The sequence below is a fragment of the Pelophylax lessonae genome (assembly GCF_965119305.1).
Source record: "Pelophylax lessonae genome assembly, chromosome: 13".
Taxonomy (NCBI): Eukaryota; Metazoa; Chordata; class Amphibia; order Anura; family Ranidae; genus Pelophylax; species Pelophylax lessonae.
In genome coordinates, this window is record NC_138780.1 from 138,500,013 (window position 1) to 138,514,130 (window position 14,118).

The 14,118-nt window shown below is 44.6% G+C and overlaps 1 protein-coding gene across 1 annotated transcript in view; it reads left to right on the top strand.

The window, feature by feature from the left end:
- The first annotated feature begins 200 nt into the window (after positions 1-200).
- PSMA3 (proteasome 20S subunit alpha 3) overlaps positions 201-14,118 on the top strand; it is a 32,610-nt gene continuing 18,692 nt past the window's right edge. The window contains exons 1-3 of the mRNA XM_082242824.1: positions 201-333; positions 7,417-7,499; positions 9,631-9,754. Of these exons, the coding sequence (XP_082098950.1) occupies positions 313-333; positions 7,417-7,499; positions 9,631-9,754 (228 nt within the window). The 5' untranslated portion in view covers positions 201-312. The remainder of the gene's footprint in view (positions 334-7,416; positions 7,500-9,630; positions 9,755-14,118) is intronic.

The following is a 14,118-nucleotide window of genomic DNA, read 5'->3' on the forward strand; positions in this document are numbered from 1 at the left end:
CTGTACTGCGCATGCACCCGGGAAGAGAACCGCTGATTGGCCTGATTCCATCTGCTAGAAACTCGCTGATTGGCCTGCTGTACCAAAGAAGGACTTCGCTGATTGGCCTGATTCTCCATGTTAGGAACACGCTGGTTGGCTTTCTGCGTCCAAGAAGGAGCTCTCTGATTGGCGTGCTTTGCCCAGGAAGGCGCTCGCTGATTTGTCTGGTGCGGGGCAATCAGGTAGCGGGATACTGGGTGGAGATAGCCTGGAGGAAGTCAGGAGTGAAAGTGCAGTCTCACCGCCTGTGTAGAGTGAACGCTGCCAGCTATGAGTTCCATCGGGACCGGGGTGAGTGTGGAGGCCGAGCCGAGAGTCCTGGCCTGCCGCCTTTAGTGCGAGCCTTTCCGGCTGTGTCAGGGCTCAATGACGAGGCTCATTGTGTGTAACTAAACCCGGCCTGTGAGAGAGGGGGGGGGGGGGGGGGGAGCGGTGTGCTGACTGAAACCGAAAGTCCTCCATTGGGCTCCCCATAGTGTGTGACTGGGCCGGGGAGACCTGTGACTGAGGGGAGCTGTAATATATACATATTCACTAGAATTACAGCCCTATAGAGGCTGAATATACTGTATGTATAAAGAAATCACAGACCAGCCATAACATAATGACCACTGACCGGTAAAGGGAAAACCATGGATTATCTCATTACAATGGAACCTGAATGTGGGTGGGATATATTAGGCGGCAAGTGAACATGTTGTCCCTGAAGTTGGTGTTGAAAGCTCAAATAAGGGCCGAATTCTAATGGTTGGACTGCAGCTCTTGTGTGAAGTTCCCGGTCTGCAGTGGTCAGGCCTACCAGAAAGGGTCCAAAGAAGAATAACTGGTGAACCGGTGTCAGGGTCATGGGCGGCCAAGGCTCAGTGATCTACGTAGGGAGTGAAGGCCGACCCCTGTGTAGTTCAATCCAATAGAAGGGATGCTGTAGCTCAGATTCAGTGGCTTCTGGTGCATTGGGGCACAGGGGTGCCGCCCCCCCCATCCATGCGTCCGGCCCCCTAATCTAATGGAGTTCAATAGGGCTTTTTTTTTTTAACCATGTGATTAGAGCCAGAGGCTCTAATAGGCTAAAAAAAAGGGTGGTCTCTGCGCCCGAGCCCACCCAGTTGTGTGACAATAGCGAATGAATATTCGCTATTGTCACACGGATGTTCTTCCTGGCCAATCAGGAAGCGGGTCCTGAGACCCGTTTCCCAATTGGCAGAAAGAAGAAGACATGCTATTGGCCGAGGAGGAGGAGGGAGGAGACGCAGAAGACTGAGGTGGAAGAAGCCGAAGCCGCCGCCGTCGTTTGCTGCTGCCTGCCCTCCACATGTCCAGGCAGGGTGAGTGGGGGGGGGGGGGGGTTATTGTGCGTTCTGTCTGCTGCCCCCCAGTCCATGGAGCACCCACCAGCCGCCACTGCTCAGATTGCTGAAAAAGTTAACAGGGTTTTAAAGGCAAAAGTTTTTTTACCTTCATGCATTCTGTGTGCAGCAGCATCCCCTAATACTTACCTTGGCCCCTCTCGATCCAGTGATGTCCATAAGAGCCTCGCGTCTCTGGCGACTTGAACTCCTGATTGGCTTTTGGTAGCAGCGGGAGCCATTAGCTCCTACTGCTGTCAATCACAGCCAATGAGCCAAATGGGAGACGAAGCGGGCAGGGCCGAGCCGCAACTCAGTGTGTGATTGGACACACAGAGCCATGGGCTTGGGTGACCCCAGTGCAAGCTGCTTGCTGTGGGGGCACCCTACAGGAGGGAGGAGCCAGGAGTGCCAGCGAGGGACCTGAGAAGAGGAGGATCTGGGCTGAACTAAACCATTACACAGAGCAGGTAAGTATAACATGTTTGTTATTTAAAAAAAAAAAAGAAGGCTTTTTAATATCACTTTAATGTTGGTTCTGATACACTGTGTTGTGACACCTTTCTATCACACTTTATTCTGTATGGGGCTGCATAGCCACAGACAAGTCAGGGTGTCCATGCTGATCCCTGCCTACACTGGGAATGTGAGCATCAGAACTGGACCATGGAGCAATGAAAGAAGGTGGCCTGAGCTGATGAATTCAAAAATGGTTTGAGAAACAGAATGAGTTCAAGGGGTTGACTTGGCCTCCAAATTCTCTAGATCGCAATCCATTTGAGCATCTTCAGATGTGCTGGAAAAACAAGTCAGATCCATGAAGGCCCCACCTCACAATTTACAGGACTTTAAGGATCTGCTACTGATGGCGGCTTGGTGCCAGATACCACAACATACGTTCAGAGGTCTAGTGGAGTCCATGTTTTTACAGGTTATGACTGATTGGGGGGATATATATATATGCACTCTCAACTGCCACTTTATTAGGTACACCTGTTCAATTGCTTGGTGTAACAAATTGCTAATCAGCCAATCACATGGCAGTGACTCAATTCATTTAGGCATGTAGATGTGATCAAGACGACTTGCTGAAGTTCAAACCGAGCATCAGAATGGGGAAGAAAGGGGATTTAAGTGACTTTGAACGTGCCATGGTTGTTGGTGCCAGACCAACTGGTTTGAGTATTTCAAAAACTGCTGATTTACTGGGATTTCCACACACAACCATCTCTGGGGTTTAAAGAGAATGGTCCAAAAAAGAGAAAATATCCCGTGAGCGGCAGTTGTGTGGATGAAAATGCCTTGTCAGAGGAGAATGCGCAAACTGGTTAGAGATGATAGAAATGCAACAGTAACTCAAATAGCAACTTGTTACAACAAAGGTATGCAGAATACCATCTCTGAACGCATAACACATCGAACCTTGAAGCAAATGGGCTACAGCAGCACATCCCGGGTGCCACTCCTGTCAGCTAAGAACAGGAAATTGAGGCTACAATTCACACAGGCTCACCAAAATTGGACAATAGAAGATTGGAAAAACGTTGCCTGGTCTGAGGAGTCTCGGTTTTAGCTGCAATATTCAGATGGTAGGGTCAGAATTTGGTGTAAAAAACATGAAAACATGAATCCATCCTGCCTTGTATCAACGGTTTAGGCTGGTGGTGTAATGATGTGGGGGATATTTTCTTGGCACACTTTGGGCCCTTTAGTACCAATTGAGCATTGTTTAAACACCACGGCCTACCTGAGTATTGTTGCTGACCATGTCCATCCCTTTATGACCACATCTTCTGATGTTTCCTTCCAGCAGGATAATGTACCATGTCAAAAAACTCAAATCATCTCACCACTGGTTTCTTGAACATGACAATGAGGTCAATGTACTCCAATGGCCTCCACACTCACCAGATCTCATCCAATAGAGCACCTTTGGGATGTGGTGGAAGAGATTTGCATCATGGATGTGCAGCCGACAAATCTGCAGCAACTGCGTGATGCTATGATGTCAATATGGACCAAAATCTCTGAGGAATGTTTCCAACACTTTGTTGAATCTATGCCATGAAGAATTAAGGCCGTTCTGGAGGCAAAAAGGGTCCAACCCGGTGCTAGCAAGGTGTACCTAATAGTGGGCAGTGCGTGCGGATCACTTGTGAGAATTATATATATGTTTGATCAGAGAACGGTATGCTTAAGAGGCCTTCCTTGGAGTTCAGAGGAAGCAGTAGCCTGCCTTTTTATTATTGCTTCTTGGTCTGTTCCACTTTAAAGAGAAGGTCCGGCCTCCTTCAGAAAAAATACTACAAATACTGTGGCTGCTGACTTTTTTTTTTATTAGGATACTGACCTGCCCAGGGATTCCATGGTGCTTCACCCCAGCTGATTTATCCATTGGCTCTCAGGTGCTGCCATGGCCATTGTTTGTAAGGGAAGCTGACTGTGAAGCCTTGTGGCTTCACAGCTGATTCCCTACTGCGCATGCGCGAAGCGCACTGTGCTCTGTAAATGCCACGACGGCAGGGGAGTGAGGAAGTGGGAGCTGGTACCTGCTCCACCCTGAAAGGTGCCAAATGTGGCACTGGAGTGGGGTGGAGGCAGATAAGCGGAGCTTTCACTTTTGGGTGGAGCTCTGCTTAAATGGTAAAGATATACACATGTGCCACTTTGAGTATGCAGATGTGTGGGCGAATAATGGACAATAGCATTGAACCTGGTTTGCATGTCTATGTACCTGCATATGAGATGCAATAGTACCCATTAATGTTGCTTTTGTTTACTGCTGTGAGCAATACTTGCAGAACTTGATAGGATTAGGGACCCTGAACGTAGGTCACCATGGGGGAGTTCACACCCAGACTTTCCTATGGTAACCCTAACCCATATACCATGGGAAATTCCAGAAGCAGGTGTATTTAGAATGGCATTTGTGTTATTGTTATAATTTTATAAATAAGTTTACAGGGGAATTTTTCTTCTATATTTTGTATTGTACAATAAAAATAGTTTGTTTTTTTAAAGAAGCAGCTTTACCTCTCATTGTTAGTGAGTATTTCTTTATTAAATAGGGGGGTTGCCAGTCAAGCCCGTACATCAGGTATTTTGGTGGAAGAGGCTTTTGCTTGCTTCAGAACTGCTTCTCTCCTTATACAAGTCTATGGGAAAGCAAAAGCAGCTAGAAGCCGGTCAAATGCAAGTCTGAGGGAGGTCAGTTCTGCCTGTCAATACATTCAAAATATTCTCAGAAGCATCTCAAACTGATGTCAAAAGACAGCTCATCAACACAGGCCCCTAAAGTATAACTCAAGATAGAACGCTGTCTATTATGTATTGCTCCTGTGTCCCTGTTGGGAAGATTCACTCTCTTTAACTGTCCTAATCGCCAACGTCACCAGTAGGGCTGGGCGATTTTGCCTAAAAAAAAAATATCTTCGATTTTTAAAGAAAAATTCGAGTTTCGATTCGATTTTTGATTTTTTTTTTTTTTCAATGCACTTAAAAAATGACTGCAGACATCAGATATAGTGTCAAAAGTGCAACTTTATAAAGTGCTTGTAGACTGTCTTGCTGAAGAAAGCATAGTAGAGTTCTATTGGAGTGAGTAGTAAATAGAGTGCTTGTTGACTGTCCTAAGCAATGTAGAATGTTTGACTGTCTTGCTGGAGAGAGCAGTATAGAGAGTCTGTAGACCGACTTTGTGGAGAGAGCAGAATACAGTTCTTAGTGACTGTCCTGCTGGAGAGAGTGGTATAACGTACTTGTTGACTCTTGCTGGAGAAAGCAGAATATAATTCTGTTCAAGAAAGCAGTATAGAGTGCTAAGTGACTGACTGTCCTGCTGGAGAGAGCAGTATAGAGTGCTAAGTGACTGACTGTCCTGCTGGAGAGAGCAGTATAGAGTGCTAAGTGACTGACTGTCTGCTGGAGAGAGCAGTATAGAGATCTAAGTGACTGACTGTCCTGCTGGAGAGAGCAGTAAATAGTGTGCTTGGTGATTGTCCAGGGGCTGTGATAGGTACAGAGAACTCCCCAGTAACCGGCCACCGCCGCGCCTGGATGTGAAGTCAGCTGCCGGGAGAGGAAGCGGGCGGTGTGTCTGTACAGGGGCTGTGATAGGATAGGTACTAGGAGCTGGCTGGAGCCCAGGGTGTGTGTACTGTCAGTTACGCGGGGGCTGGCTGCACAAGGCGGAAAAAACAATTGTAGAAAAAAACTCGAGTTTGCAAAAAAAAAAGTGTTTCACACTAAAAAATCGATAAATCGATTTTTTGCCCAGCCCTAGTCAATCTGTTTAGTTAAGGCAATATTATACAACTAGTGTGGGTCACTCAACAGTATGAAGCCGTACACAATCCAAAAACTAGAAGCTGTTCTCGTAAGCCAAAACATTTTATTGTATGTGACTGGTAGCTTTAAATGACATTAAAGGTTTGGTTTTTATTTTTTTTAAATAGCAAACATGTTATACTTAGCTGCTCTGTGCCGCCCCAGGCCCCTCCCTTCTGCTTAGTGCCACTATAGCAAGCAGATGCAATGGGGGGTCCCGAGCAGGCTGGCTTCTTAGCCGCTTCTCCGTGTCTATTCACACAGGGAGCATGGCTCTGCCCTACCCCACCGCTCTCTCCTTATTGGCTCACTGGCTGTGATTGACAGTAGCAGAAGCCAGTGGCTACCACTGCTGTCTCAGCCAATGAAGAGAGAGAGAGCCGAGGCTCTCTTGCACATCGCTGGATATGTATCGGGTCAGGTAAGTTTTAAGGAAGGCTAGGGGTGCTGCTGCACACTGAAGATTTTTTTTACCTTCATACATAGAATAGGTAAAAAAAAAACCTTGAGCATTTACAACCACTTGAAATTTAGCCTTGACTTTTCCCATGCAGGCCAAAGCAACAGTTTTGGATAAATGCCCCCAAAAATCAATGCTGCTTATTAACTTTCACCATCTTTGTTCACAAGTAGGAGCAAGGAAAAAAGCCCTGTGCAAGCACCAGATCACTCTGGATGGACCATAAACAAGCCTAAGGACTTTCTCCACATGACAGCTCTGATTCCAAGTGATTTAGAGATTGGCCTTTAGAGATTGTATCATAGAAGGAAGGGGGGAGTCGCATTCTCCCAATACCTCTAAGTATGAGTATTTTATTCAATTCTGGGTGTCCTGATGGAGTGGAGAGGGTAGTAAAGGGAAGGTTGGTATGCAGAGTTGTGCACATATAGGTGATCCTGCTGCATTGTCCTGCATGGCCAGTGCCTGGGTTTTGTTTGATTTGATCTGTTGGATCAAAAATAGTTAGCAACAGGCATGTAGTATATGTTCTTATTTTTACTAGTCAGCTACAACCATCTCCTTCATACAGCAGAAGCAAGACAATAATATGTACCAGCTTCCAAAGCCAGTGGTAGTATTCTACTTAGGGAAGTCACATAGTTCCTTTTCAAATGTGAATTTGAAAATTTACCTCTGGAATCCGCATAGCTGCTCTTTGCAACACCACCAGTCAGCATTTTTCTGATTGGGTATTCTTCATTAATCTTATCCTAAACCAGAACTTTAGGCACAGAAACATTAAGTTTCCAATGTTACCTCTGCTGAGGTGTAATACATGGTTATGTAGCTGCACTGTACTTCAAAATCAGTTCTCTTCTTGATAGCGTACAGTAGTACAACTGCAGTGTTGGTGTCATTTCTGTGTCTCCTGTACCCTTGGCCATTTACAGAGTACCAGGTATTCAGTAAATGGCCAAGAGGAGATGGGGATGGACAAAGGACACCAATGCTGTAGTCTGTGAGACCCCCAGCTCTCCTGTCTGGAGCGGGATGGAACTACAGTGAGGCTGTACTATCGGGCAGAAAAACAGGTATTGATTTTACAGCACAGGAATCCAGCCATATTTTACACCAGAGCATATGCTGCATTTGTTCAGATTTTATGAAAAATCTCTGTGCCTGCAGGTGGGATTTGGGTGAAAGGGTCCATTGTTATAATAATTGGCTGTTTAAATTTCTTTCTTTTTTTTCTCCCCACAGTATGATCTTTCAGCATCCACATTTTCTCCGGATGGCAGAGTATTTCAGGTTGAATATGCAGCTAAAGCAGTGGAAAATAGTAGGTAGGTGATTTTATCGTTAAAACAATGAATGTTTTTTGTATTTTGTTTATATCTGTCCTCATCCCAAAATGTCTAATTTTGATACTGGTTAGAAAGAGATTAGCCATCTTATTCGTACTTATTATCAGGGTTTGTGTATCACAGAAATAGTTTAAAGACATTACAGTATGTCCAGGTATGTATATTTGAGCCCTATAAGGTAAAGTTGACCTTTTTTGACCAATTACACTGATCAGCCATAACTTTGACCACCTACCTAATACTGAATAGGACTTTTTGCTGCTGAAACAGCCCTGACCCATTAAAGCATGAAATCCACTCTGAAAGTATGCTGTGGTTTCTGGCACCAAGCTGTCAGTAGGTGAAAGAAAATGGGATTAATCAGACCAGGCCACCTTCTTCCATTGCTCTGTGTTCGAGTTCTGATGCTAATGTGCCCATTGTAGGTTCTTTTGGCTGTGGAGACGATTCAGCATAGTCACCCTGACCAGTCTGCAGCTACACAGCCCCATACACAACAAACAGCTACACAGCCCCATACACAACAAACTGTGATGCTGGGTTTTTTTTTCTGCTTTCAACATGTACTTCAGGGACAGCATGTTCACTTGCTGACTAATATATCCCTCCCACTTTCAGGTGCCATTGTAATGAGGTAAATGTTGTTCATTTTAGCTGGCAGTGGTCATAATGTTATGGCTATATGGTGTATAGGCAGATTCTTACCCGCTCCTGTCTATGGATACTAAGACATGCCACTCCAAGCATTTTCTCAAACTTGCTGCTGATTGGAAGGTCTATGGGCTTTAATCCTTTGAACTGTCGCAGTATTGGAATACAAATGGCATCTCAAGCACCCCGGGAAAATTGTGGTAATTTTCACCAAAAATTAATGGTTTGCTGACCGCCCTATAGCACATTTACTGCTACAGGGAGGCCGCTCTGCACAGGATCGTGTGTATATATACGTGATCCTGCACTTTCGGGTATCAGGCACGAGTGCGTGCCGCCGGCAGCTCACTCCCGCTATGAGTCTTCACAGCCAGAGCTGATCAGCAGGTCCCCCAGACCTGCCGATCATTCGTTATGCAGGCACAATAGCAGTCTGCCTATGTAAACAAGGCAGATTGCTGTTCTGTCATTACAGAAGGCATGGATCCTGTGTTCCTGTAAAGCCGAAGCACCAGTCCATGTCTTCCACTAGTAAAAGCACCTCCCCCACTACACTGAATCACCAGCTAGGCACACATTTAACTCTTTGATTGCCCCTGATGTTAACACCTTCCCAGCCAGTGTCAGTACAGTGACAGTGCATATTTTTAGCACTGATTAGTGTCACTTGTCCCCCAAAAAAGTTTTAAGTGTCAGTTGTCCAATTTGTAATATCGCAGTCCCGCTTTAAGTCGCTGATCGCCGCAATTACTAGTAATAAAACATAACTATATCCCATAGTTTGTAGACCCTATTACTTTAGCGCAAACCAATCAACATACACTTATTAGGATTTTTTTCCCCAAAGATATGTAGCAGAATACATTTTGGCCTGAAGTGATGAAGAGATTTAGATTTTTCTTTTTGTGCATTTTTTATTCAATATGTTTTAGAGCAGAAAGTAATAAACATTGTTTCTTTTTCAAAATTGTTGTTCTTCTTCTTTTTTTTTTTTTTTTTTGTTGATAGTGCAAAAAATAAAAACCACTGAGGTGATTAAATACCACCAAAAGAAACCTAATCTGTGGGGGGAAAAAAGGATATAAATTTAATTTGGATACAGCGTTGCACGACCGTGAAATTGTCAGTTAACGCAGTGCTGTATCGTAAACAAATGGCCTGGTCAGGAAGGGGGGGGGGGGGGGATAAATCTCCCAGAGGTCAAGTTTAATGGCTCTCTGCTGAGGAAGACATGGCTAAGGGATGTCAAAGTCTACCACAGACTCTGTGCAGATTTTTGGTTAACTGAAAGCAAATCAGACAAGCAGTTAATGTGATTTCTGGGGCAGTCCGTGAGCTGTTTTCCTTGCTCTGCATTTACAAAATCTGTTCTAATCAGCAATGGTATTTTAGGAGTTATAAAAAATGACCTGTGTAGTCGGCTCTTTAAACTGTTTTGAATTTGCTTCTTTGTTTCCAGCACAGCCATTGGCATCCGATGCAAAGACGGAGTTGTGTTTGGAGTAGAGAAGCTTGTCCTTTCCAAGCTTTATGAAGAAGGTTCTAATAAGCGTATTTTTAATGTGGATCGGCATGTTGGAATGGTAAGAACCTTGGAACTGGCAATAGTTTCTAAAGTAAAGGTCTTTTTAAAAATGCAAGAAAATCTAGTTAGTTTTCTGATTTGTTTTCTAATAATGTAACCAAAGGGGTTGATTTACTAAAGGATAATAGGGGGATGCCTCTGAAGCCTTCTACACTACTACGCACACATCCTAGCGGGAACCCCCCGAACACATCCGCATTTGTGGACTGATACCCTTGATTAAGCATACTGTTACCTCTTGGATGCCTCATTGACCAATAGAGATACCTTACTGTGTTCTTCCACCTGTTCTTTATCTGTTGCTCTAGCTCTTCCTCTCTCTACCTCCTCACTATGCCTATCTAAGCCATCTGACCCTTCTAGATGGGAGGGGGGTCAATGGCACTTGTGATATGACTAACTACTTCCCCCTGTGACGCTGGTTCCCCTTACTCCATCTCTCTCTTTTTGTCTTTCCATCTTTCCCCAGTCCTACCCTCCTCTCATACCCCTCCCCACCCTCACCCTTCCCGGCCTCCCCTCCCCTATTCCCTATTCCCTTATTCCCTTTCAATCTCCCTTGTATCCCCTGCCTTCCTATACCAACCCCTCCCCCCCCCCCTAGATTTCTAGGGCTTAACCCCTACAGTGTCTACTTTTATTTCTAACCTTCAGCTATAGGTTTTCAATAGACCTGCTGGGTCCTGTACCTGCTTCCTTGCATTGTTCAAGTTGTTTTGTTTTCATATACTTATTGTACACTTTGAAAACCCAATAAAATATTGATTTAAAAAAAAAAAAAGGATAATAGACTTTGCAAAGTGCAGTTGCTCCAGAGCTTAGTAAATTAGGCAGAGCTTCACTTTGAAAAGAATACCCAATGACATGCAAGGAAAAAAAAAAAAAAAACGCATTTTGCTTGGACATGATTGGATGATGGAAGTCAGCAGAGCTTCTGCTCGTTAACTAAGCTCTGGAGCAACTACACTTTGCAAAGTGCACAGTCTATTTGACTTTAGTAAATCTGCCTCAAAGTGAGGGAATTGTTATTGCTTTACATGCTGAAGAAAATAAGTGCAAGTAGGATCTGACTTTTGCATAGCATGGGAGTAGTTGTCTTCTTCCTAAAATAATTTATAGCTTGGTGTATAAGGCTAGTGCACTGTTCTGAAACCAGGGGACCTGAATAAATTTCTACTTTCAGGGGGTGTGTGAACATTAAGAACATGCACTGGTAATATGGCTTTTATATTCTGCATTAATATAGTGAATGTTTCTTTACTTAAAGTTTAACTAAAGCCATAACTTTTTATTTTTAGTTTTGGATAGAGTGGAGAGGGATTACAAGACCTGTCAGTTTTTATTGCTGTCTGTGGCCCCGTTGGGGTGATTCATCCTCTTTATTTCTCCTGTTTACCATTATCCTTGATTGTGAAAGTAAAAGAAAATCCCCAATTTTGAGTTGTCACCAGAAAAATAAGTTCTGGTGAGCTGGGTGTCCTCAAGGAATTCCATTAATTTTTAGGGATTTCCTCTCACTTCCTATTTGGCTATGGGACAGGAAGTGAAGGGAAATCTCCGCAATAGGACAGACAGCGAAAAAAAAGATCTGAGGGATTATAACCTTCCCTTACTCTATCCAAAATGGAAAAAAATAAGTATGGCCTATAGTTCTACTTTATGTCACAATTGCTTTGAAAAGTGCAAAGAGCACCAGCAAGCTAAAGGAGAAGAGTGTGCTCAGTCTGCATATTGATTTTTCACCTAGCTTGTCAAAAGAAACAAAGCTAACTGAAAATACACTTTGCAGAAGAATGCCCAATCGTCTTATTCAATGAGCTAAAAAAAATGCATTGTACAACCTCAGGTAGCTAATGAGGTGAAGCTGTGGTGACTTTATTCATCCGACTGCGTGCAAGCAAAACTTCTGTGTTTTATGAGTCGGGAGATTGTATGTGCACTGTTTTCTGAAATTCAAAAGCTGCACAAACTTTCTCTATCTGTACCTTTAGGCAGTACGTTTAAGAATATCCTCTCACTGATTTCCTGTGTCCCATAATTCATAGCAGCTATCCTGCCTTTCTCTGCTTACACCCTGTAGTCATTTTGTCCCACCCCCAGAGCAGTGGCGCTCGCAGAGCTCGCTTATGAGTAAGTGGTCACGTGATCCTTATGTATTTTTTTCCGTGCTGTGTATCTGGGTTTTCTCTGGTTTAGATTCCTCCTCATGGTTTCACACAGGCAGCCCCTGTCATATCACAGAAGACTGAGAAACTTACACCCTCCTTGAGCCAGTGATTAAATAAACAGAGGTGCTGATAAGATAGATAATGTATCTCCCAAAAGTGAGTACACCCCTCACATTTTTGTAAATATTTTGTTATATTTTTTCATGTGACAACACTGAAGAAATGACATTTTGCTACAATGTAAAGTATTGAGTGTATGGCCATTAATGTCTAAACCACTGGCAACAAAAGTGAGTACACCCCTAAGTGACAATGTCCAAATTGGGCCCAAAGTGTCAATATTTTGTGTGGCCACCATTATTTTCCAGCACTGCCTTAACCCTCTAGGGCATGGAGTTCACCAGAGCTTCACATGTTGCCACTGGAGTCCTCTTCCACTCCTCTGTGACGACTTCACGGAGCTGGTGGATGTTACAGACCTTGCGCTCCTCCACCTTCCATTTGAGGATGCCCCACAGATGCTCAATTAGGTCTGGAAACCTGCTTGGCCAGTCTGTAACCTTACCCTCAGCTTCTTTAGCAAGGCAGGGGTCATCTTGGAGTTGTATTTGGGGTCATTATCATGTTGGAATACTGCCCTGTGGCCCAGTCTCCGAAGGGAGTGGATCATGCTCTGCTTCAATATGTCACAGTACATGTTGGCATTCATGGTTCCTTCAATGAAATGTAGCTCCCCAGTGCCGGCAGCACTCATGCAGCCCCAGACCATGACACTCCCACCACCATGCTTGACTGTAGGCAAGACACACTCGTCTTTGTACTCCTCACCTGGTTGCCGCTACACACGCTTGACACCATCTGAACCAAATACGTTTATCTTGGTCTCATCAGACCACAGGACATGGTTCCAGTAATCCATGTCCTTAGTCTACTTGTCTTCAGCAAACTGTTTGCAGGCTCCTTGTGCATCATCTTTTTAAAAGAGGCTTCCTTCTGTGATGACAGCCATGCAGACCAATTTGATGCAGTGTGCGGCTTATGGACTGAGCACTGACAGGCTGACCCCCCCCCCACCCCTTCAACCTCTGCAGCAATGCTGGCAGCACTCATACGTCTATTTCCCAAAGACAACTTCTGGATATGACACTAAACACGTTCACTCAACTTCTTTGCCATGAGGTGCCATGTTGAACTTCCAGTAAACAGTATGAGAGAGTGAGAGCAATAACGCCAAATTTACCACACCTGCTCCCCATTCACACCTGAGACCAGTGGTGTATTTTGGTTTTGTGCTGCCCTAGGCAAGACTAAAATTGGGCGCCCCCCTCCTTTGTAAATTTGCCCCACTCCTTCCTTTTTAACGGATGTGACCCCCTCCAAAACGTAAGCACTACAAGTCCCAGCATGAACCCCTGAGATCTCACGAGAGGGGGGGTGAGAGGGGGTGGGAGAGAAAGGGGGGTGGTTGAGGGAGGGAGGGAGAGAGAGGGGGGTGGGTGAGGGAGAGTGAGAGGGGGATGAGAGAGAGGGGGGGGGATGAGAGAGAAAGGGGGGGGTGAGAGAGAAAGAGAGAGGGGGAATGAGAGTGGCCAATAGAGTCTCAGGTGGAGGGGGGGCAACTGTTTTTGCTGCCCTCCTGCAAAGTGCTGCCCTAGGCCTGGGCCTTGTTGGCCTAGGCCAAAATACAGCACTGCCTGAGACCCTGTAACACTAACGAGTCGCATTACATTGGGGAGGAAAAATGGCTAATTGGGCCCAGTTTGCACATTTTCACTTAGGGGTGTACTCACTTTTGTTAGTGGTTTAGACATTAATGGCTGTGTGTTGAGTTATTTTGAGATGACAGCAAATTTACACTGTTATCCAAGCTGTACACTCACTACTTTACATTGTAGGAAAGTGTCATTTCTTCAGTGTTGTCACATATAAAAAGATATAATAAAATATTTACAAAAATGTGAGGGGTGTACTCACTTTTGTGAGATACTGTATGTGTGTGTGTGTGTGTGTGTGTGTGTAGGTAGGTAGGTAGGTAGATGCCAGTGCTCTCTAGTAAACAAGTTTATGGAGCACCTTCTCTAAACACAGCAAAAGCTAGTCTAAGGAATGCTTATAAGTGCCGTGTTCTATGGAAGTCCATCAAGAAAGAGCTCACTACTGAATGGAATCCACTGATTTATAATGTTCTGGCTTT